Source organism: Chlorocebus sabaeus, chromosome 9 (assembly GCF_047675955.1).
Source record: "Chlorocebus sabaeus isolate Y175 chromosome 9, mChlSab1.0.hap1, whole genome shotgun sequence".
Taxonomy (NCBI): Eukaryota; Metazoa; Chordata; class Mammalia; order Primates; family Cercopithecidae; genus Chlorocebus; species Chlorocebus sabaeus.
The window spans coordinates 52989665-53012842 of record NC_132912.1 but is presented as its reverse complement, the minus strand read 5'-3'; the positions used below and the strand labels follow the sequence as shown (position 1 = coordinate 53012842).

The 23178-nt window shown below is 53.7% G+C and overlaps 1 protein-coding gene across 5 annotated transcripts; it reads left to right on the top strand.

Annotated features, from left to right (window-relative positions):
• The first annotated feature begins 695 nt into the window (after positions 1 to 695).
• Positions 696 to 17466, top strand: GPRIN2 (G protein regulated inducer of neurite outgrowth 2). Of its 5 annotated transcripts, none has more exons than XM_007962684.3 (3): positions 696 to 2185; positions 3984 to 4094; positions 7898 to 17466. In XM_007962684.3, the coding sequence occupies exon 3, from the start codon at positions 7904 to 7906 to the stop codon at positions 9278 to 9280; it is 1377 nt and encodes a 458-aa protein (XP_007960875.1). In that variant the 5' UTR covers positions 696 to 2185; positions 3984 to 4094; positions 7898 to 7903; the 3' UTR covers positions 9281 to 17466. The 5 variants fall into 5 exon arrangements, with proteins under 5 accessions (XP_007960875.1, XP_037864863.1, XP_072875097.1 ...); XM_038008935.2 differs by having other exon boundaries at positions 3968 to 4094; XM_073018996.1 differs by lacking the exon at positions 696 to 2185 and adding an exon at positions 2197 to 2634.
• Positions 17467 to 23178: the final 5712 nt, after the last annotated feature.

The following is a 23178-nucleotide window of genomic DNA, read 5'->3' as shown; positions in this document are numbered from 1 at the left end:
TGCACTCATACAGTGAGCAACAACAAGATTTATCACAAAGAGCAAGAGAACAAACCTTCCACAGCACTGAGAAGGGCACAGCGGATTGACAGGGACCCCCGCAGATTTGGGCAGCCTGCTTTTATTACCTTATCTGACCCCACCCACATCCTGCTGATTGGTCCATCTTACAGAGAGCTGATTGGTCTGTTTTGACAGGGTGCTGATTGGTGCGCTTGCAAACCTTGAGCTAGACACAGAGTGCTGATTGGTGCCTTTACAATCCTCCGGCTAGACACAAAAGTTCTCCAAGTCCCCACCGGACTCAGGAGCCTAGCTGGCTTCACCTAGTGGATCCTGCCCTCCCACTGCAGGCATAGCTGCCCGCCAGTCCCGCGCCATGCACCTGCACTCGTCAGTCCTTGGGCGGTTGATGGGACCTGGCGTCGCAGACCAGGGGGGAAGGCGTGGGCCACGCAGGAGCCCACAGCGGTGGGGAGGCTCGGGCATGGCGGGCTGCAGGTCCCGAGCCCTGCCCCGCGGGGAGGCAACTGAGGCCCAGCCAGAATTCGAGCGCAGCGCCAGCGGGCAGGCACTGCTGGGGGACCCGGTGCACCTGGTCCCCCGAGCCACACCCACCCAGAACTCGCGCTGGCCAGGGAGCGCCGCGAGTGGCCCCGGTTCCCGCCAGCGCTTCTCCCGCTACACCTCCTCGCAAGCAGAGGGAGCCGTTTCTGGCCTCCACCAGCCCAGAGAGGGGCTCCCACAGTGAAGCGGCGGGCTGAAGGACTTCTCAAGGTCGGCCAAAGTGGGCGCCGAGGCTGAGGAGGCGCCGACAGCGAGTGAGGGCTGCGAGTGCTGCCAGCACGCTGTTACCTCTCACTGCGACCCAAACTGGAGCCCAGAGATAGTACAGTACCTCATACCATGAGGCCCTGGGTGGACAGCAGGAATCCCTTGCAGGTGGAGGGAGGCCGGGGCTGCCTGTCCCTGCGCCCTGAAGCTGGCCAGCGGTTGTGGAAACTGGGGGACGTTGAGGGAACGGTACGCCCAGGTCCTCAGCCTCATAGTGTGGAACCTGGCTATCCCAGGGCCTGGACTGGCTCCCCGCGTCGTGGGACCGGAAAGGCGCGGCGGCGCTGCGGGGAATTGCAGGGAAGAAGGCGGGCTCAGGTGGAGGTGGCTCATCCCCGCATGGTCACTGCCCTCGCCCGCTGTTGGAGTGCGCGGCAGGGAGACTGATGGCCTCAAGTTGGGCTGGGTAGCGGCACGTGGGCGGGGAAAGGGGTAGTAGATTACTGGTCTTCAGGGGCGGGGCTGGAGATGCAACCCTGGGGAAGGAGTCTATCAAGGCTGGGCTCTTGGGGGACGGTGGAGAGCTCCGGGGGACAGGTCAGGCCAGAATCATGGAGCTCAAAGGACTGGAGTGAGGTTTGGGGTCCGTGAGGGTGGAGCTCGGAGGATGGGACTGTGAGTCCACGATTTCTGACCTGGGGCTGGAAAATTGAGACCAGGCCTGGTATCCTAAAGGAAAGGGCCCTATAGGAAGGGGGTCTCGTGGGCGGGATCGGGAGCCAGATAATTGTGAGAGGCGGGGCTGGGATGGCGAAGGCGAGAGGAAAGGGGTAGCCACCGGCGCGGAGATCTCAATGCGGGGCGTGGTGCGGAAAGGGAACTGGAGCGAGGGGGCGGGGCTACGAGGAGGTGGACTTGGGGGGCTGGGTCTGGGGCTGGAGGATTGTGGGGAGCTGCGCCTTTACACCCGGGACGGTGGGGTTGCGTCGGGGAAGTGAGAGTGTTGGGGGTTAGCCGGGCAGCCTGGAGAACAGGCGGTCGTGCTGCGCGCGGGGCCGAAAAGATCGAGGACAGTGGGGACCCGGCCTGAGGAGGGGTCGGGAAGGAGGAGTGGGGGCGCGCGGACGCAGGTCCCGGGGCGCAGCGGGGCGGGGGCGGGTTCCGGAGCGGGGCGGGCCCAGGTGAGCGAGGTCTCCGCCCGCCGCCCCTCCCGCCGCCCCGGTGCCGGCGGCCCCGCTGGCCCCTCCCTGTACCCGGCGCTGGCTCCGCGGGCCAGGCCGACGGCGGCGGGCGGCGTCTCGGGCCCAGGCCGGGTCGGCTCCGGCTCCATCTTGGGCCGCGGCACCTGGCACCTGTGGCGGCCACATGAGCAGCGCTTCCCTCGGCCTGCGCGGCCCCGGCGGGCGAGAGGGTGAGAGGCCGGCTCCGCGCGCGCCCGTGGGGGCGGGGGGCGTGGTGGGCCGCACCTCCCCCTTGCTGAGCCGTAGAACCCACTCCTCCCTGCTCCTGCGCTCAGACCCCCGGCATCCTGGCCCCTGCCCAGCGCGCAGAGCCACCGGTGACCGCGTCGCACTCCCCGCTCTCCGCCTCTCATTGTCCTGCCCTGTCTTGTTCCCTCTTTCACGTTTCCTCTGCCCATCCTCCCATTTTTCACAAGTCTGTCCGGGACCCTGTCTCCTTCGGCCTCCACCCCTGCTGCCATCGCTCCTCCCTCTCCCCTTCTTCCTCTTCCCTTCCTTCAGCCTCCTGCGCCGCCTACCCCGCCCCCAGCCTTGCTGCCCTTTGGCTCCTCCTGCCCCGCATCCTTACCCCGGCCCACAGCCCCATTTGCCTGCAGTGGCTGCCTTTGCTTCTGAGAAGGTCTGTAGCCTCGTTTCGGGCCCGTATTGAGCCTCCTTCTCCCTAAGTCCGGGTGGGCTTTGTGCAGCAGGGGCGGGAAGGGAGCTGTGCTGGGCGAGGCTGCGTGGTGCGGTGCGTTCAGGCCTTTGGCCCCACAGCAGGGGCAGCCTGTGCTTGGCGTGCAGAGTGCAACTGGGTAGGCGCTGTTACTGCAAACGGGCCTGTGTGTCCCAGGCTGGGGCGTAACTGCTTGTGAGCCTGCAGATGGGGACACATCGGCCGCCTAGGCTGCTTCTAGGCTGAGGCACCTTCTCCACCTCGCTGCCCCCCAGGGAGTGTGGGCAAATCCTCCCCAGGGGAGGAATGTTGGGCGTCTAGGCCTCTTCCTGGTGAGCAGAGCCTCATCCATGGGGTCACTGACCCCACTGTTACCCCAGAACCCTTTGCTGGCACAGCTTGTGACCGGGGGCATGTAGCCCTTAAGGCACGTTCATTGTGAAGGGCAGGTTTTGTCTCCTCCAAACCCTCCATTTAGGAATGCTGCCTGCTGCGTTGCCCAGGGTTGGCCCTGAGTGTTCCTATCAGGCGCCGTTCACTCTGGGGTAGATTAAACCACCTCCTGGAGGGTGCTGTATCCCCACTGTGCAATGGGGGGTTTGTGTTGTGTGCATTCCTGCCTGGTCCCTGAGAGGTAAGGTCCATATTTTAACATAGAACCAGTTTTCCTGCCTGACTGTATAGGTTTGCTTTTTCTATTTTGGTTTTGCTGGACACATAAGTCATCATCCAAACGCTTGCCACTTAACAAGAGAGGACTTGGGCCAGGCGCTGTGGCTCACGCCTATAATCCCAGCACTTTGGGAGGCCGAGGCAGGCGGATTATCTGGGGTCAGGAGTTCGAGACCAGCCTGGCCAACATGGCAAAAACCCCATCTCTACTAAAAATACAAAAATTAACTGGGCGCGGTGGTGCTCGCCTGTAATCCCAGCTGCCGGGAGACTAAGGCGGGAGAATCGCGTGAACCCAGGAGGCAGAAGTTGCAGTGAGCGGAGACTGAGCCATTGCACACCATCCTGGGAGACAGAGCAAGACTGTCTCACAAACAAACAAACAAACAAAACCAAGAGGGGACTTAGATGGATGCCATAGTGTCGTCTGAGATGGAGTCCACTTGTGGTGGTCTTGGTAGTCCCCCTGGGCATATCCCAAAGGCCTGGGGTCCTCTGCTGGGGCAGCATCGCGGGAGCTGGACTCTCTAAGTTGACCCAACGGTTTCTATGTTTGGGCTAGTCTGGAAGTGTCTGAGAAGTGGGGGCTTTTTACTCAAAATGACATTGGTTGATTGCTACATAGGTGGTTGATCTTCCAGTTGCCGACACGTGGAACCTGAGGCAGCAGGACAGCCTGGCATTGGCCACGGGACGTTGGCCACAGCCATAGCAACTTCGGCATCAAATGGGACAGGAGAGAGAACATTAAGGTATTGTTCAAAGAACACTAGAGGTCTTAGATACTTCTGTATGCCTCTTCTTTATCTCATCCTAAAAGATCTTCCCAGGGTCCCATTAGGGCAAAACCAGAACCTTCTGCATGGTTATAAAGGCAGGGTGGGCATGCCATTCTGGGCATTTAAAGTGCAGACTCTAGACTTGTATGCATGCGTAGCCTCCTAGGTTAAGATTTAAAATAGGCTCTGGGAAACCTACTTTGGTAATAGGGAGACTGGGGACACTGATGGTGACTTGATTCTAGGATGGGATGAAGGTAGCGAGGATGGGAAGCAAGATGAGGCTAACCTATGGGGTGTCTCGATGGCTTCTGAAAAGGGCCTGTCTGCCCCCCAGTACTATTACTTGTTATACCGTGAACTTAAGCTGCTCTTGATGGGAGAGGAGAGAGAAGATTATTGTTAACAAACACTGTTGCAGACAGTGCACATGCTGTCACATTTAGTCTTCACAACAACCCTGCAGGTTGGGGATTTACTTCTGTTTTGCAGATTAGAGAAACTGAGGCTCAAAGAAGTTAGGGGTCCACCTGTGAGCACATGCACAGGAAGGGGAAGAGCCGCCATTGGAAGCAGAGCCCTGCCCCTTCCTCCTCACACCTGGCTCCCTGGGAGGCCCCTCCTCTGGCCTAGTACACAGCATTGTGACAGGCAGTATGGAAGCCTCTTTCCCGCAGTACTCCCCTCAGAGCCCTTCCTTCTGAGCTGGGAAGGCCAGGTTGTAGTTGGCCAGGTCAGTTTCTTGGGGTTCTGAATTAGCAACTTTCAGCTGTGTGTTCTTTGACATTTCTGAGCTTCTCCAGGCCTCAGTTTTGTCACCTGCCACTTGTGGAGGGGGAAGGGGGAAGGGAACCAGTAGATCCATAGCCCACTACGGGGCTCTCTGGGTGGTGACTAGCCCTGGGTGCTGGGCAGCCCTCTGGTGAGACAGGCATAGTGGGATGCTCGTTGCTGATGGCTTCTCAATGGGTCTTGGTGGGGGTCTGAGGACCTCATTCCACCTGTCTCCTCAGGGGCCAGAGGCTGCTGGCCTGGCTGTTTGTGGCCCCCTCCCTGGGACGGTGGTGGGGTTTGGCCAGAAGCTGTGTAGGTGTCCAGATGGGCCTTCCCTGGGGTCTTGGACCTGCAAATGAGTGGTTTTCTCCCTGCCAGGGGCTGTCCCAGTCAGGAGGAACACCTCCTGCCCTCCTCATTCTTGCAGCCTCAGGAGCTGCTAAGAAGCAGTTGGGCAGGTGGGGATCCACTCAGTGACTTGTTCCATGGCATGTCACGAGCACGATTGGCAGGGCCAGGCCAGATCAGTAAAAAGGTCGAGAGCTGTGAGGCACAGGCCTGCTCAGTGCTCGAAGGGGAGAGGAGCTCAGATGTCCCCGAGCTGTGTGCCCTTGGGGGTCACTAAGCCTCTCTGAGCTTATGGAATTCTCCTGTCTGTAGAATGGAGATAATGACTGTCTCAAGAGGTTGCTTGCACAGTTACATGAGACAATGTGTGCAAAGGATGTGGCACATGCCTGGCCCTTGGCGAGTGATCAGGCCCTGACAGCTGTTATTACCATCGCTGTTTTATTGCCCTCCTTTGTTTGTATGTCCATCTTAGAGCTCATTGAGGGCAGGGTCTGGGTCAGAACCCTCTCTTGGCCACTCCTCCTCTTCCTGATCCTCCCAGGGACAAGTCTGGTTTCAGCCCCATGAAGCAGCTGGGATGGGACATCCTTACCAGGCTGAGGCTGTGTTCAGAGCTGCACAGTCCAGTACAGTAGCCATTAGCCTCATGTGGCCAGTTAGATCCAAATAAAACTTAAACATTCAGTGTCTCAGTTGCAGTGACCCCCTGCCAAGTGCTTGGTACCCACATGCCATTGGTACCTACCTATTAAGACAGCACAGGGTAGAATCTTTCCATCATCACAGGAAGTTGTGCGGCGCTGGAGTCTCAGGGACTATAGCACCAGTATCATCCTCACTGTGGCTCAACAGCCACCAGCCGTCTCCTGAGTGCTGGGCTGCCAAGATATTTGTACTTATACAGAAACCGAGTCCCACAGCCCTTCCCGAATTTCCTCTTGGGTAGCCTTGCTCACCTGGCCAGGGAGGTTGTTTCCTGGCAGTCCTTATCAGCTTAGGGTGGGAGGGCAGGACTGGGATTGCACAAATGCAGCTGCTGCCTCCTGTCCCCACCCTGTTTCTCCAGCCTCTCCTGCCTGTCAAGGAGTCCCAGAGTGCTCTTCCTAATTCACTGCTGTGGCCAGGGCCGAGGTGACCCAGACACTTTGACCCCACTGCTCCCCTCATGCCTCTTTCCTCCTGCCCACCCCACTCTCCACCTGAACACGTTCTTGCTTCTCTCACTCCAGGCCTGACTTATGTGGCTGGTCCTCCGGGAAGCCTTTTCTCATCTCTCACCCTAAGTGAGCTCTCCTGCCTTGGCGGGGCCCTCCCTCAGACCCCATTTTTGGCACTCAGCGCCCTCCTCTGTGGGTGTGTTCTTATATTTGCTTGTTCTCTTGGTTAGGCACACAGGAGATATTCTCTGAGTGCCAACTACATGTCAGGTCAGTGCTGGGTGTTGGACAGCCAGAGGGGAGCAGGCCTCAGGCCAGGCTTTGCCAACTTCAGGCTGGTGGGGAGGCTGACAGTTGGCCAAACTGTTCCATCCAGGCCCAGTGCTTGGTCTGGGATGAAGGCTGCCTGGCTGGAGAGTCAGGAAAGGGGCCCCAGGAAGAGACGCTGAGGTGGAGAGGGTCAGAGCTGCTCTAGGCTGCAGCTGGGTCAGGGGCCAGGGTAGTCTTTATGGCTGGGGGAAGTGACAGTGATGACAGGGAGGCTGGGGGACAATGAGGATGCAGGTACACTGGGCAAGAGGGGGTTAAATGTCATGCAGGGTAGGTCTGATTGGTGGTACTGGGTGGTCATCTTATCTCACTGCTGCACTATCCCCAGGAGTACAAAAAGGTCTGAATGAATCCCATGTTCCCTAGCCCTAGAGCTGGGGACGCAGTAGGGGCTCAGGAGATGGCTGTGGAATCAATGGCCAGATGCTGAATGAGTCCCTCATGGAAAAAGCTGACGCGTGGGGCCTCTCCCTGCCCCTGGAGCTGGAGGTGGGAGTCACGGAACCCTAGAGACATGCCAGCTCAGCCAGGCTAGGCTAGGGAGGATGGGGGTGGTTGGGGAAGCCCAGGGTGATTCTCAGCGTCCTCTAGTCATTGCTCCCTCATCCCGTGAACTTTCTCTGAGCTCCCACTCTGTACCAAGGAGACCCTGTCCACAGTGAGTTGGATACTGCCAGTCCCAGGAGGAAGTAGCCCAATGTTAGACTGTCCAGCTGTGCCCGTTAAGAGGACATAGTACTTCCGTACTGGTTGACTAATAGCTGTTATCCCACAGCCCCGCCCCCTAGGACTGCAGTTTCGCTCTCAAAGCCCCAGCAGACTTGGCCCTCCTCCTTCGCCTCCCACACAAGCCAGCCAGTAAAGAGTCCAGAGCGGATAGAGTGGCGGCCTCCAGGACCCCACCCAAGGGCAGATTCTAACTGCTTGGGACGATGATGAGATAATTTGCAGTGTCATCCTTGTGTCTAATGTGAGATGACCTTGATTTGAAGTGTCTGGTGTCTTGTCACTGCCTTGTGTACAACAGTATGCAAGTACCAGTCAGGCAGGCTGGGACTGAAGCTGGCTCCCTGGTGAATCCAGCACTGTGGGAGCTCACAGTAGAACCGGCTTAGGTGCTGCCACCCAACTCAACTCCACTCCCTCCCTTTCTCTCTTCTGCAGGCAGCCATGAGCTCCAGCCGCCCTGAGCCGGGTCCCTGGGCACCCCTGAGCCCCGGCCTTCAGCCCCTGTCCCAGAGCTCTTCCAGCCTGCTGGGTGAAGGCCAGGAACAGAGGCCAGAGCTCCGCAAGAGTGCCAGCAGCACCGTGTGGCAGACCCAGCTGGGCGAGGCCAGCACCAGACCCCAGGCCCCGGAGGAAGAGGGGAACCTGCCTGAGAGCATGGAGCTGGCGCGGGCCTCTGGCCCCGAGGCACTACCCAGTGCTGGAGGCCACTGGCGGAGCAGCACTGTGGGCAATGTGTCCACCATGGGTGGTGGTGACCTGTGTCGCCTGCGGGCCCCCAGTGCTGCTGCTATGCAGAGGAGCCATTCGGACCTGGTCCGTAGCACCCAGATGCGGGGACACAGTGGTGCTCGGAAGGCCAGTCTCAGCTGCTCAGCCCTTGGCAGCAGCCCTGTCCACAGAGCTCAGCTGCAGCCGGGTGGTACTTCTGGTCAGGGTGGCCAGGCCCTTGCAGGCCTGGAAAAGGACCTGGCTCCTGAGGATGGGACTTCTAACTCAGCCTGGATGCTGGGGGCGAGTCAGTTGTCAGTGCCACCACTAGACCTGGGGGACACAACTGCCCACAGCAGCAGTGCCCAGGCTGAGCCCAAAGCCGCTGAACAGCTGGCTACCACCGCCTGCCATGCTCTGCCCCCAGCTGCTCTACTCTGTGGCATGAAGGAGGTGGGAGCTGGTGGCTGCTGCCATGCCCTACCTGCCACAGGGATCCTGGCCTTTCCCAAACTAGTGGCGTCAGTGAGCGAGTCTGGGCTGCAGGCTCAGCATGGGGTGAAGATCCACTGTAGGTTGTCTGGGGGGCTCCCTGGGCACTCCCATTGCTGTGCCCACCCTTGGGGTCCCACCGGGTTAGTCCCAGAGCCTGGCTCTAGGACCAAAGATGTGTGGACCATGACCTCAGCCAATGACTTGGCTCCTGCAGAGGCATCCCTGCTGTCAGCCCAGGATGCTGGTGTGCAGGCGGCCCCAGTGGCGGCCTGCAAGGCTGTGGCCACCAGTCCGTCCCTGGAAGCGCCTGCATCCCTGCATGTGTTCCCAGAGGTAACACTGGGGTCCAGCCTGGAGGAGACGCCGTCCCCTGTGCGGGATGTGCGATGGGATGCTGAGGGCATGACATGGGAGGTGTATGGAGCTGCGGTGGACCCAGAGGTACTCGGTGTGGCTATCCAGAAGCACCTGGAGATGCAGTTTGAGCAGCTGCAGCGAGCGCCCACCAGCGAGGACAGCCTGTCTGTGGAGGGCCGGAGGGGACCACTGCGGGCTGTCATGCAGTCCCTGCGGCGCCCCAGCTGCTGTGGCTGCTCCAGTGCGGCCCCCGAGTGAGGAGCTGTGGCCCTTGGAGCTGGCCTGGGCCCACTGACTTTGTCCTAGACCTGGGCCAGGGATGATGGGGGCTCCGTGCCCCCTGGACCCACCAGCAGCTGGGCACATCTCTCACCTGAATATCGGCTGCCTCCGGACCACAGGACTGCAGCCTGGGGCTTCGTGCCCCACACAGCTGGGCTGTTTTCTTAAGGGCTTGATTTCCAAGGGCCACATCTCTGCACCTTGTGGGTTCTGAACTTTGAGACAGGGCTTTAGCACTGTGCAGAGGGGAGATCCTGAGTTTTCTGTAAAAAATGACCTTTTGTTCACTCCACCCTCAGAACTCTGCCATGTTGCCTCCTCAGACTCTTGGCTTTATTTGAAAGCAGTGCTGAGAAATAGTGAATTCTCGACATGAAGTGTGAGGCCCCAGTGACAGGGACTGCCCGGGTCTTTAGGGAAGGGGACTGATGTTATCAGAGGCCTCCTGTGTACCACATACTGTGCTTGTCCTGTCTTCACCTCTTCATCCTGGTTTACAGATGAAATGACAGACATTTGGCAAGGCTGTAGCCGTTGTGGCCCACACTGGACAGCTTGAAGAGGTGGGACTGAGATTCAAAGCCAGGGCTGGCTGAGCCTGGGGTGTTTCCCTGTAGCATGTGCCCGGTCCAGTCAGTGCAGTCATGTACAAGGAGAATTTACTGAGCCCATACTCTGTGCTGGGTTCTGTGGATCTGTGGTGAATGAGACAGAGGCTGCCCCTGCCCTGGCTGAGCTCATGGTGTGGGTTGTGGATGGCAGGGGAGGATGCTGACCATTACGGAAGGCTGCCAGGCTTCCAGGGTCATTGTGTCAGAGGCTGTCCTGAGGAAGGGGAGAATGGCTGGCCACCTGCCCTAAAATCAGTTGCAAAACCTAGAATTGCACTATTTTCACCTCATTCTGTCAGCTTAAGGATTTTTCCCCAACTGATGTAATTCGTGGAAGGAGGGAGCACAGGAATGGAGGGGGACAGGGAAGGAGCTTTGCCCTGGCCCCGGGGTAGGGGCTGTGAGGTTGTGGGGGCTCGCTTGCCCACATGACCTGACCTAGGCTAGGCAGTGGGGGCCAGGGGCCTTGGAGAGACAGAAACACGGGTTTGGCACAGTCTGACTTCGTTGCCCAAAGATTTCCCAAGGCCTATGAAGAACGGGAGTGGGCTTGTGTTCTTGTTCTGGGTCTTGGTCTTGAAGATCCTAAGTTCCTGGGACACAGCCCCCCAATCCACCCTTGCGAGGGACCAAAGGGCTAGTGTGGGGTCATGGCCCATGATCTGGCATATTTCTGGGGCTTCTTCTGCACCTAGAAGCCCAGAACCCCGAAACTGGTGGCTTACATTTCCCCATCCTCAAAGACTTGGTACTCACTGAGGTGGAAATGACTCATGCAACGGTGGGTGAATTTGTAAAGCAAGAGTGGCATTTCCACAGGCCACAAGGACAAAGTGAGAAAGGTGTGCGTCAGGTCAGATGCCTCCTGAGGCCCCACAATGGACCATTCTTACCTGTAAATGTGCCTTTCCCGTATGCATAGGTGCACCCCTTCTTGGGATTCTGGGGCTGTCAGTTCCTTTGTGTATGGTGCCAGAGCAGGCAGCTCACGTTCTGGGGAGTGACACATGGGTATATGCCATTTCATGCATGGCTCCCCATGGAGTCTCCAGAAACCCCAGCCTGTTGGGGCCACATGGGTGGAGGGAGGGCAGGACCTGCCCGGCAGATGCTACAGCCTGGTCAGATACTTGGATGTGCCAGTCCTGCCAGGGCCATGATGAGTTTCTGCAGTGGCAGCTCATTTGGGGTGTTTGTTGGGTTGGGAGGTGACCAGGGGTCCCCATTGTGAAGATCCTGGTGTAACTGAGGAAAGGAACTTTAGGGAACTGTGGAAGGGGTTGGGGGTTACCAGATTTCACTTTAGAAATATCCATTTGGCTTCCAGTGGAGAAGAGCAGGGTGCAGAAGAGGTGGGAGGCAGGAGCCCAGGAGTATGTGCTGGGGGACGCCAAGGAGGGGCCTGTTTAGGAGCAATGGAGTGGGCAGCTGGGAACTGAGTTCGTACATGTGCGCGCGCACACATACACAGGCACACGTGTGCAGTGGACTTGGGGAGGAGGCATTTCAGGATGCTGAGGTTTCCCATTTGAGCAGGAGGAGGATGAGGCCACTACCTGGAACAAGGTGATGGCATGTTCAGCAGGTGCAGAAAGGGCCACATGCCACAGGGTTTGGCTGGGACCAGTGAAACCCATTTCATGAGACTTTCTTCTCTGTCACATGCAGATTCTCATACGTTCACGCTGGCTGGGTACCACTCTGTGCTACCTCCATGTTGCCCCAGGTCTCCAGGATGGCAGCCGGGCTGGGCTCAGTCAAGCTCCCATTCACCTCATCATCACTGAGATGAATATTTGCAGGGCGGTGCTGGAATCCAACACCTGTGTCTTGGCTGGGGCCCCAGACCACTCTCCTGGTTAAACCACGATCTTTGTCTCCCTAGCCCGGTTGCACAGCTGCTGCTGACAGGTCTACCGGGAGTGACTGTAGCCTCATTTCTGACTGGAACTGGAGACCCCTCCCATCCCCACTTGCTGTGACCTCTCCTGGGACAGGCCTGATACCTGCAGTGGTTTAGGGCCCCAGAGCATGGCCAGTGGTTTAGTTTACAGATTTCCTCCCCTTGGACTCTAGATTTCTGGCCAGAGTTTCTGGGTCCCTTTCAGGCCCTGCTGTGGGAGGCATTGGAGTTCACTGTTGATGTGTTTGGATTTGAATTCAAAATAGATACAAATTCAGAGGTCAGAGCTTTGCCAGACCCTAGCAGGGATGGCGCATCGGTCCTGGCTGGTCTTGTTTGCTTTGTCGTGGTAAATTCTGTTTTTTGGAGCATAAACCCCAGAGTTCTAGAGCCCCTTGTCTCAGCAGGAATCCCCCCTCTGTCTTCTCCAGGGGATCCCCACTTCTGCCCACCTGCTCTCCTTCTGTGGCATTCGGGACCTCCGGCAGCTGAGGCCTGGCTTCCTGGAGCTTATCACCTCTGGGCATGCCTGTCTTGTGTCCAGGACACAAGACATGCATCCCTTGTCTGGCCCCAGGCTGCCATCACTCTCACAAGAAACTTGTAGAGTACAGCTGGCCTGAGGTCACAGTGCTGGTGGTGGTGGAAAAGCAGGGATGGCCTGTTCCACTGTGATCTTACCTCCTGTGTCACCTGGATTGGGTCTCCATCCCCCTAGACATGTTAGATCCTGACTTTACGAGAGCTGAAGGGGTCTCCTGCACACAGGTCCTAACACTTTGGGCTGGGGTTGGCCACTGTAGCTTAGTGGGCTAAAGCTGGAGTTTGAATCTGGGTCCACACCTAAAGCCATGTGATCTTGGGCAAGTTGCAAGCCTTGATGATCTTCCTCATCTGTAAGATGGGGATGACGATGGTGCCTCCTTCACATGCTTGGTGTGGAGATTATTAAATAGAGTAACCCAGGTAGTGCCTGGCACTGAGTTAGTGCTCAGCACCCAGGCTGGTAGTGTTGGGCACCCCTCTCATAGCCACATTCAGGGGCCAGCTGTTACCTTGCTAGCTTGGCTGTGATCAAAGCCCACATCCCACTTCCTTAAAAGTTCCTTGTTCAGAGCCTCTTTCCAGGTTCTTCGCCCACAGCTTTGCACCCTGCCTGGGACTTGTGCCTTCTGAAAGAGGCCTCTGAAAATTTAGTTCCCAGAGTACATTGAGGAGGAGGGCTACCCCAGCCCTCACCACTCATCTTGGGTTGGGTTCTCCAGAAGCTTCTGCTGAGATGAGGATGCTGGAGTTACCAGGGAGGGGAGAGCAAATTAGGGGAGGGACAGAAGGCAAGGCAGGGTGTGATTTCAGTCCAAGCCAGACCCTAAAGGGGAGCCCTGGGTGCAGTCCCACCTCAGAGTAAGGACTACCCAGGGGTGGAGATGTAGCCTCCAGGCACTTCTGCTCTCTGGCACGCAGGCTAGGAAGCTCTAGAAGCCCCAGGGTAGGTCTCCCCATGGAGTTGTAGGGCCTATTTTGGGCGAAGTTGTGCACAGAAACCACCAGAGGGAGTCACAGGCATTTGGGGGTGTACCCACTGACATTTGCGTTCGTGTCATGGCAAGCTTGTGGCCCACAAATGCCCAGACCTTTTCTCCATGCGTTGTTCTGTCTCAATTTTGTTCATGCCAAGCAGCCTTGGTTAAATGCAGAGCTTGGCATGTGCCCATGTTAAATTCCTTCTCTTTTTTCATTCTGGCTTGGCCTGATTTTGCCATCTGAAGCTATGACTAGTCCTTTATCAGTTTTCATCCAACTTGTCAGGCAGGGCAGGGCTGGTAGGAAGCCCAGGACATATCGCTGGGACATCCTGTAGGTCTGTGAGATTCCCAGGTCCCTCCAAATCCACACCTTCATCATGAGCAAATTAGTTTAAGTCTGATCTGTTAAGATCCAGATCTTTCACGCCAACAGCACCCACCCGTTTTTCCCATGGCCATGGAAGGAAGGTAGCATAGCCTGACTCGAGTCCTCGTTCTCAGCAGAACTGGTTCTGTCGTGGCCACTTCCCTTTCTCAGCTCTTACCTACTTCTGTTTCATAGGCTGGTCTGCAAGTCTGAGAGCAACAGCAAGCTTAGAAGTGTGGACTCGGCCTGTTACAGTGGCTCATGCCTGTAATCCCAGCACTTTGGGAGGCTGAGGTGGGCTGATTGCTTGAGCTCAGGAGTCCGAGACCAGCTTGGGCAATATGGCAAAATCCTGTCTACAAAAAATACAAAAATTAGCTGGGTATGGTGGTGTGCATCTGTAGCCTCAGCTACTCAGAGGGTTGAGGTGGGAGGATTGCTGGAGCCCAGGAGGCAGAGGTTGCAGTGAGCTGAGATAGTGCCACTGTGCTCCAGCCTGGGTGATGGAGCCAGACCCTGTCTCAAAAAAAGACAAGAAAGAAGTATGGACTCCACCTTCTTGCCCTTTTGTAGATTGGGAACTGCCTGCCCTTGGCCTCTTTCCCGTCCATCTCGTATTATGAAAGGTTGTTTCTGGCGCACCCAGGCTCCTCTGCATGCTTCCTGGGAAGTGATTGAGGGTCAGAGGAATGGAGCCCCTCTGCAGTCGGCCGCTGGTATCTTCCCTATTGAACCCTTCTTTAGGTTTGCTCGCTCTTTTTGATGGGTGTCTTTCCAAAGCTGGCTGGGGACCTCCCTGATTGAGAGACATGGGGCTAGTTCTGTTGCTGTGGCTACACAGAAATAATAAACCAGAAAAACACCTGAGGAAAGTTGTTTACTAAAAAAGAAACAAGCGAAACCAAAGTGACGTGGGCCTATAGGATTGGGGATGGGTGGCGGGCTCTGACTCCCTTGTCCCAAGAGTTGGGTGAATGTCACCTTTGCTCACTTGTGCAGTCACTCTCCAGTACTCCCGCCTGGCCTCTCCCACTCCAAACCGGAGATAGTTCAGCAAGGAGGCAGGTCTGGCCCCAAAATACGAGCTCCCCAAGTGGATATCCTAAAATTCATCTTTCGTGGCCCTACTTTATTGGGAGGGAATATGAAAATTGTGAGAATATGGCCATTGACATCTGGGGTTCAGGGCAGGGGAGTGTGTCTAGTTTTAAGGTGTGTGCTTTTAGCCATGCAGTCCTTGCCCGGTCTGTCCTGCCTGGAGTTTTTCATTTCCCTGCAGCTTTCCTGAGAAAATACAGAGTGTTCTTTCTCTGTATCCTATGAACATGGCCCCAGGACTGCAGTACCTCTGTGTGTGCACAGCCAAGGACAAGTCGGGGGACCTCTGCTAGTCCTGCACCCACTGCCCTGGGTGCTCTGTCATCGCCATCCCCCATTTCTCTTTGTTCTTTTTTTTTGGTTTCATGTTCTCTTTGTTCCGGGTTATTCAGAACCTGTCTGCCTCCCCACTGTCTATTGTCCTTGTTCCTGCCTCCTCCCGCTTTGTGCCAAGGATTTACTTGCCTTCACCTTCTGGCTCCGTACAGTAGTCTCTCTTCTTGTGGTCTGGGCCATTCCCTGCACCAGGCCCCAGCTGTGGCTGCGTCTGGGTCTTGGCATTTCTGATTTACATGGGTCTAGGCCTTTTCTCTCCACCTGTCCTTCCCCTCTTTGGACACAGCCAAAACATCTGAGCATCTCCTTACAGAGGGAGATCTTCCTGGGGTTGCTGTGCCAAGTTTCCATTGCTTTTGCCGAGAATGAGAAATCGGTTGTGAGTGGTCCTGCTGGGTGAATGGAAGGACTTTGGTCAGGCTGGAAGGCCACCCCATCAGTCCTAACTTTTGGTGGCCCTTGTTGGGGGCTGGTTGGCTAGGCTGCTGGAGAGGTACATCAGGTGGGTGGCACCCATCTGCTGGCTTTAGGCAGGCCATCTCCTCGTCCATGTTTTCAGAATCTTCTTGCATGGCTTGTAATTGGGTTGGGGTGTGGCCTGAGCCCCTGTGGGGACACACTGCACTGACCCACCTGTGTACTTCTCTTCTGTCAGGAACTGGATTCATGTCCAAGAGCCAGGGCTAGGGACTGGAGGAGGAGATTTCTGTCTTTGACCCCTCCGTATTAGTCCGTTTTTATGCTGCTATAAAGAACTGCCCCGAGACTGCGTAATTTATAAAGGAAAGAGGTTTAATTGACTCACAGTTCCACGTGGCCAGGGAAGCCTCAGGAAACTTACAGTCATGGCAGACTGCGAAGGAGACGCAAGGCACATTCTTCACAAGGAAGCAGAAGAGAATGAACGTGGGAGGAACTACCAAACACGTATAAAACCATCAGATCTCGTGAGAACTTACTATCACAAGAGCAGCATGGGGGAACCGCCCCCATGATTCCATCACCTCCACCTGGTCTCTCCCTTGACACGTGGGGATTATGGGGATTACAGTTCAAGATGAGATTTTGGGCGGGGACACAGCCAAAGCATATCACCTTCCCAGGCCTGAGCAAGGCCCAAGTAGGGTGCCTCTGTTGGGGCTGGAACCCTGGGAGGGGTAGAATTGTCCTCTCCACTCAGATTTGTTTCCTGTTGCTGCCCACCTGGCCCCTCTCCTGCAGCCTTCTGCCTGGCCTTCCCTCTGTTCACTTCTCATTGTTAGCAGTCAACAGACTGGGAGATGGCGGCCAAGGGTGTCATTTTGTACGCAAGCTTTGTGGCTTTTGTAAGCCCAGCCTGCAACTCTGGAGGAAAACTCCGGTTTGATTTTTTTCTCTTCAGAGTTGGGGGGATTCAGGGAGAGGGGCAAGGGCTTCTTGTGAATTTGAATTCTTAAAGGGGTGGAAGCCCCCTGGGCTGGGGGAAGGGGTGGGGCAGGAACCAGCAGGGGTGTGGACAGAGGGGGCTGGCACCTGGGATACTGTAGGACAGCTGGGCAGGAAGTCAGCTGCTGTTCTATTGAGTTTTTTTTATATTTTATCATTTTTTTCATTAGTTTTGATTTTAAAACACTACATTAAAATAATTAAAATATTATTTATCTTATGGTTACCGAATCACTTAGTGTTGCCTTAAATTTTGTGCCTAGTCCCTGCCTGACTTCTCCTCCTCCTCTCCCACTACTCTTAGTCCCTGTGTCATAGGGACTGAGAGCAGAGAGGCCCCCCAGCGTTCCTACTCTAATCTCCTACCCTGATCCGCAGTGCAGGGCGGCCCTGGGGAGGGTGGCTTGTGACTGATCCCGCGGCCTGGTTTGCGGTCAGGTGTGTGTCCCCAGACAGGCGTGGGTCTGGGGCCAGGCATGGTCCTGGGCGGTGCGGCCCGTGACAGGAGCCGACACCTCCTGGTGGGCATCTGGCTCCAGAGCCGGGAGCCCTGGAGCCTGCAGGGATTCAGGAGGGAGGAGTCCCGGTGGGGCGGCGCAGGGGAGGGCTCCCAAGGCCCTGAGCTGCAGTCCCGCGCCCCACTTACACCTTTGACTCCAGATGCAGCTCATCCTAGCGAGGGGCTGGATAAAAAGGCCTTCCTCTCTTTCCCCCCTAAGCTGTGCCTTTGTGCAAATCTAGTGGTGCAAAACTTTGGTCTGCCTTCATCTTTTTTTTTTTTTTTTTTTTGAGACGTAGTCTTGCAGGCTGGAGTGCAAGTGGCACAGTCTCGCTCACTGCAACCTCAGCCTCTGGGTTCAAGCGATTCTCCAGCTTCAGCCTCAGCCTACCGAGTAGCTGGGACTATAGGTGCTCACCACCATGCCTGGCTAATTTTTGTATTTTTAGTAGAGATGGCATTTCACTACGTTGACCAGGTTGGTCTTGAACGCCTGGTCTCAAGTGATCCACCCTCTTTGGGTTCCCAAAGTGCTGGAATTATAGGTGTGAGCCACTGCAGCTGGCCCCTTTACTTTCTTGATAAACTTGCTTTCACTTTACTCTGTTCACTGGCTTTTGAATTCCTTCCTGGGTGAAGCCAAGAACAGACGTAGCCTCCCAGGCTGAACCCCAGTTTGGTGGTTTGCCCCATGACACCCACAAAGAGCTGGGCTTCCCTTCTTCCTGGGGAGGGAGTCAAGGAAGTGGCTGTGTCTTGAACACCCATTCCTCTCTCCTTTCATGCGCACAAGGCCTCTTTAAGCTGCTGTCTTCCTGAGGACATGTTCAGCTGCAAGTAACTTAACTTTGAACTGAAAGTTACCTAAACAATTAACAATTATTATAGAATGTTCACCTTCCCACTGAAGAATTTAGGTGGTAACTGGCTTCAGGGCGGACTGTGTAGCTCAGTGTGGACATGGATTCAGGTTATTTCCATATTTGTGCTTTGCCATCTTCAGAGCGTAGTGAGGGCTGTCCTTACCCCCACGATGGCTACTGCATTTAAACTCTGGAATTCAGCTGCTGGAATTCATACTTCAGTCTGTTTGACTCCAGGGTGGTCATTTTGTTTGTCTTTTCAAAAATGAAAATAATATATACTTATGATAAGAATTTAAAACAGTACAGACCTCGGCCTTTTGTTTTATTCATGATAGGAATTTCAAATAGTGTGTAAACTGAAAGTCTGACCCTCACCCTTCTCTGGAATTCCTGCGGGTTACCACTGAAAATGTTAATAATTTCCATGGACCTCCCACAAACTTCCTTGGTAATCACAAGCTCAGACCTCTGAATATTCCACACAAGTGAGATCCCACTTAGATACTATTCTGCATTAATTCTTCAAGATAGACTAGACACTGTGGCTCATGCATGTAATCCCAGCACTTTGGGAGGCTGAGGTGGGCGGATCACCTGAGGTCAAGAGTTCCAGACTTGCTGGGCCAACATGGCGAAATCCTGTCTCTACTAAAAATACAACAGTTAGCTGGACATGGTGGCGAATGCCTGTAATCCCAGCTACAGTCAGGGGAATCACTTGAACCCAGGAGGCGGTGGTTGCAATGAGCTGAGATTGTGCCACTGCACTCCAGTCTGGGCAACAGAGCGAGACTCTGAAAAAAAAAAAAAAAAAAAAAAAAAAAAGATATGTCTTGCAGATAATACTGCCACATACAGCAATATTTCTTTATTTTCTTCCTGGGCATATTGTATTGCATAGTATACAAGTGCCTTTTAAAATTAAACCAGCCCTCTTTTTCTGGACTTTATGTTATACCTCACATTTTTTTAACTTAATGGATTTATTTCTTAGATGATAAATTAGATTTATTTATTATTTAATTAGAAATAATATTAGATTAAGAGAAAAAGTATGCAGAAAATACAGAGTTCCCCTACACATTCTCACTCTCATACACTTTCTCCTATTATGAGCTTGCATAGTGTACAACATGGTACATTTGTTACAGTTAATGCGCCAACGTTGATACATTACTGTTTCCTAAAGTTCGTGGTTTAAATTTACTCTTTGTGTTGGACACTTCTCTGGGTTTTGAAAATCCATGTGATGTATCTCCCACTCCAATAGCATACAGAATAATTGGACCACCTAAAAATCCCTTGTGCTCCGTCCATTCACCCCTCTTACCTTCCTCAGGACTCCTGGCAACCGCTGATCTTTTTACTGTCTCTGTAGTTTTCCTGAATGTCATAGAGTTGGCATCATGTAGCATGTAGCCTTTTCAGACAGGCTTCTTTCACCTAGCAATATGGATTTAAGCTTCCTCCATGTCTTTTCATAGCTTGAGAACTCATTTCTTTTTAGTGCTGAAAAATGTTCTATTGTCTGGACCTATGGCCATTTATTCATCCACCAAAGGACATCTTGGTTGCTTTGAGGTTTTGGCTATTATGAATAAAACTACTATAAATATTCATGTGCAGGTTTTGATGTGGACATATGTTTACTTCAGTTGTTTAAATACATAGGACCACATTGCTGTAAGACTATGTTTAGCTGCATAAGAAACTGCCAAACTATCTCTGTACAATTTTGTATTCCTACTAGCAATGAGAGTTCCTTTTTCTCATATAAAAATAAATAACCTTGTATGTATAGTTTTATGTACATGTGTGAGTATATCTGTAGGATACATTTTTCATCAAGCGGTCCATGTAAAATATCTATGGGTATTGGCAAATTGCTCTGCAGAAAGATTGCACCAATAATACATGAAAACGCATGTTTTCTCATACCCACGCCAATATTTGATTGTTAATCGAACTTTAATATTTTGGCTAATTTGATAGGTGAAGAAACGATGTCTTCCTGGTTATTGTGATTTGCAGTCTTTTCCCTGTGAGTGAGGTTGTGTTTTGCCGGACTGCGTGAGTGAGAATTCTTGTTCTGGCACTCTCAAGCTGCGTGATGCTGGGCAAGTTGCTGAACCTCCCTGGACCTCAGCTTCTTCATCTATAGAATGAGAATGGTAATGGGTCTTTACCTTATTAATTGGATTGGAGGATTTAATGGCATCATTCATGTAAAGTGCTAGCACAGTTCCTGGCTCAAAATAAGGGCCAAGTAAATGTAAGCTATTATTATTCTCCAATATGTTCATAAGCATTTGAATTTCTTGGTTTATGATCTGCCTATGTTCGTATCAATTTCCCATTTTCCCTGGATTTTTTTCCTTATTGATTGGTTAGAGCTCTTTGTATATTAGTAACATATGTTTATTTTTTTCATATAAGTTACAAGTATATTTTTATTCCAGTGTTTCACTTGTCTCCTATTTATCAGATCCTGGCTCCAAACCATTGCAACATCCTTCTCAGGGACACAGCATTTTAAATCTTACAAAGCCCTCATTTCTCATCTGTCATTTGTGTCTCAGGACATCCACATGAGGCAAGCTGATATGTTTTTCAGTAAAGAAGGAGACTTTATTGACCAGGCAGGGCGAGTGACTTGCCTAAGGACACACAGGGAATTAGTGGTTTGTACAGACTGAAATGGAGGGTCCTGGCCCCTAGGTTCAACCTCCTCCACTCTTAGAGAAGGGGAGAGGGAATCTGGAGGTACAGGAAGGAAAATGTCAAGGTCATCATGACAGACAGTGTCACCCTGTGCCCTCTCAGAACCCAAGAGCCTGGGTCCTTTTTTTTTTTCTGTTAAGCTCTGACCTTCTCTCCTGATAAATCAAAGGAAGAATGCAAGTAAAGGGTATATGTTACTTAGGCGAGACTGCCTGCTTGGAAGGTCTAGGAGGGGAGGGGGGTGTGTGTGTGCGTGTGTGTGCCTGCGCGCGCGCATATTCTATCAAGTTACCCAGCAGGGGAACTTAAAGCAAGACTTTAACCTGACTCTTTTAACTTGGGGATGAGCAATAGAGTCAGGTCTCGGTTCGTCATTTTCCAATTTCATTAGCTTTGAAAAATATTTTAATAAAATCCAAGCATTTGATTTTCCTGACTAGTTGTTTATTCTGATTTATTGGCTATGCATGGTGCCTGGAGCTCCTCTAAGCTCCCAAGGGTATCCTTGCATGTCTCAGGATGTCTCTTAACCCAGCGCCACGTGGGGGACAGAACCTAGACCAGGCATTTAGAGCCAGGTACCATGTGCCTACCCTACTCACTACTAGATGATGCTAGTGAGGTGCTCACACCTCTCTGGGCCTAGTCCACTCCATTGTAAAGCAAATGGGAGGCCTGCTGCCTCTGCCTTGCTGGGTTGTTGGTATGACTGAAACAAGGGGATGGAGGTGATGGAAAAAACTTGAGAGTGGCTGCCGTGTGTCCATTCTGGTCTCCTTTGTTTCTTGTCAAGCCCAGGGACTGGTTCTTTTTCTCTCTTCGGATCTGTGATTCCTGGGAATCCTGCTTGCCTTGGTGCCCCCTGGTGAGGTGGTCATATAGGTTGCTTTAGCACATCACTGAGAGGGACTCTCCAAACCCTATGCTAAGTGGTCACCGCCACAACACTTGCATTTGGGCCAGACCGGGCTAGGGTACCTAACCATGGCTTCCTGGGTTCATTTCACAGGGTGGACAGCAACTGAGAGATGTCCAGGGAAATTTCCCTTTTTAAGAGATGGGGGTTCTGGGGCCCATAAGGGCAGGAAGTATCCCCAATCACAGGCAAGTTGATGAAGCCCATAGGGAGCAGGATGGAGCCAGTTACCAGGAGCAAGGAAAGGTTCATGCCTTTGCTCCTTCATGTATCCAGGGACTTAGCACTTGGAATCTTGTTGGAAATTTATGGAAAGGTAGAATCTCAGCATACTCTGAACCCCTGAATCAGAGTCTGCATTTTAGCAGGACCCCTAGGTGAGGCAGAAGTCCATTACTCCAGTATCATTCATTCACTCACCTAGCAAACACTGCCTGAGGCCCGCTCTGTGCCATGCCCTGTGCTGAGGAAGACCAGCCAAAAGACCTTGTTCTGGTCTTCCTAAAGCTCAGGCAGAGCAGACACTCCAACAGCCAGCAAATGTGAAGATTAAGAACTGTGGTGGGAGCCTGAGGTGGGAGCAGCTAAGCTTCCCTGGGGAATTGGGGTTCAGGGAAGCAGTCCCAAGAGGCTGAGTACCTCCTGTGTGGCAGGGGCAGGGCAGCTTTTCCTCCCTAGTATCTGTTTTGTTTGTTTGTTTGTTTGTTTTTTCTTTTTTTTTTTTTTTGAGACGGAGTCTCACTTTGTTGCCCAGGCTGGAGTGTAGTGGCGCTACCTTGGCTCACTGCACCCTCCGCCTCCTGGGTTCAAGTGATTATTCTGCCTCAGCCTCCTGAATAGCTGGGATTACAGGTGCCCGCCACCAAGCGTGGCTAATTTTTGTATTTTTAATAGAGGTGGGGTTTCGCTACATTGGCCAGGCTGGTCTTGAACTCCTAACCTCAGGTGATCCACCCGCCTCGTCCTCCCAAAATGTTGGGATTACAGGCGTGAGTGACTGCGCCCAGCCTGCTCCCCAGTATCAAGTAACTGCAAGCACCTACAGAGTGGAGGGTGCTATGGTCAGGGTGGTGCTCAGGTCCAAATTGATGGAGGAACCTGAGCAGGGGCAGGGAGGCATTTCAGGAAGAGGGAAGAGGCAGCAGTTGCTCCTGCACAATTTTGTTGCATCGGGCCAAGCAGGGAGGCTGGAGAGGCGAGGAAGAGCCCCGGGGGGAAAGCATGGACCATCAGGGAAAAGTCAGATATTGCCCTGTTGCTAAAGGTGCTCCTGGATGGGTTTTAGCCAGGGGAGATGAGAATCAAATTGGGTTGTATAGAAAGACCATGATATCACCTTGATGAGGAGGAGAAAGAGGAGAAGCAGGAGGACTAGGAGGGAAAGCCGAGGTGACTTGACTCAGCATGAGTGAGATACGGGGCAGGGAGAGAGAGAAAGACACAAAGAGAGAGACAGGGAGAGACAAAGGGGAGAGAGAGAGACAGAGGAGAGAGAAAGGAGAGAGAAGGGGGGGACAGAAGAGAGAGAGGCAGAGAGACAGAGAAGAGGGAGAAAGAGAGAGAGAGAGAAACTTTGCATCTGCAGGCCTGGGCCCCATGCAGCACT

Bases quoted from the DNA above. Each gene is read 5' to 3' on its own strand.
- GPRIN2 (XM_038008937.2), top strand. From the start codon at position 7,157: ATGCTGAATGAGTCCCTCATGGAAAAAGCTGACGCGTGGGGCCTCTCC. The intron at 7,223-7,897 runs GTGGGAGTCACG...TCTCTTCTGCAG, and splicing joins CCCTGCCCCTGGAGCTGGAG to GCAGCCATGAGCTCCAGCCG.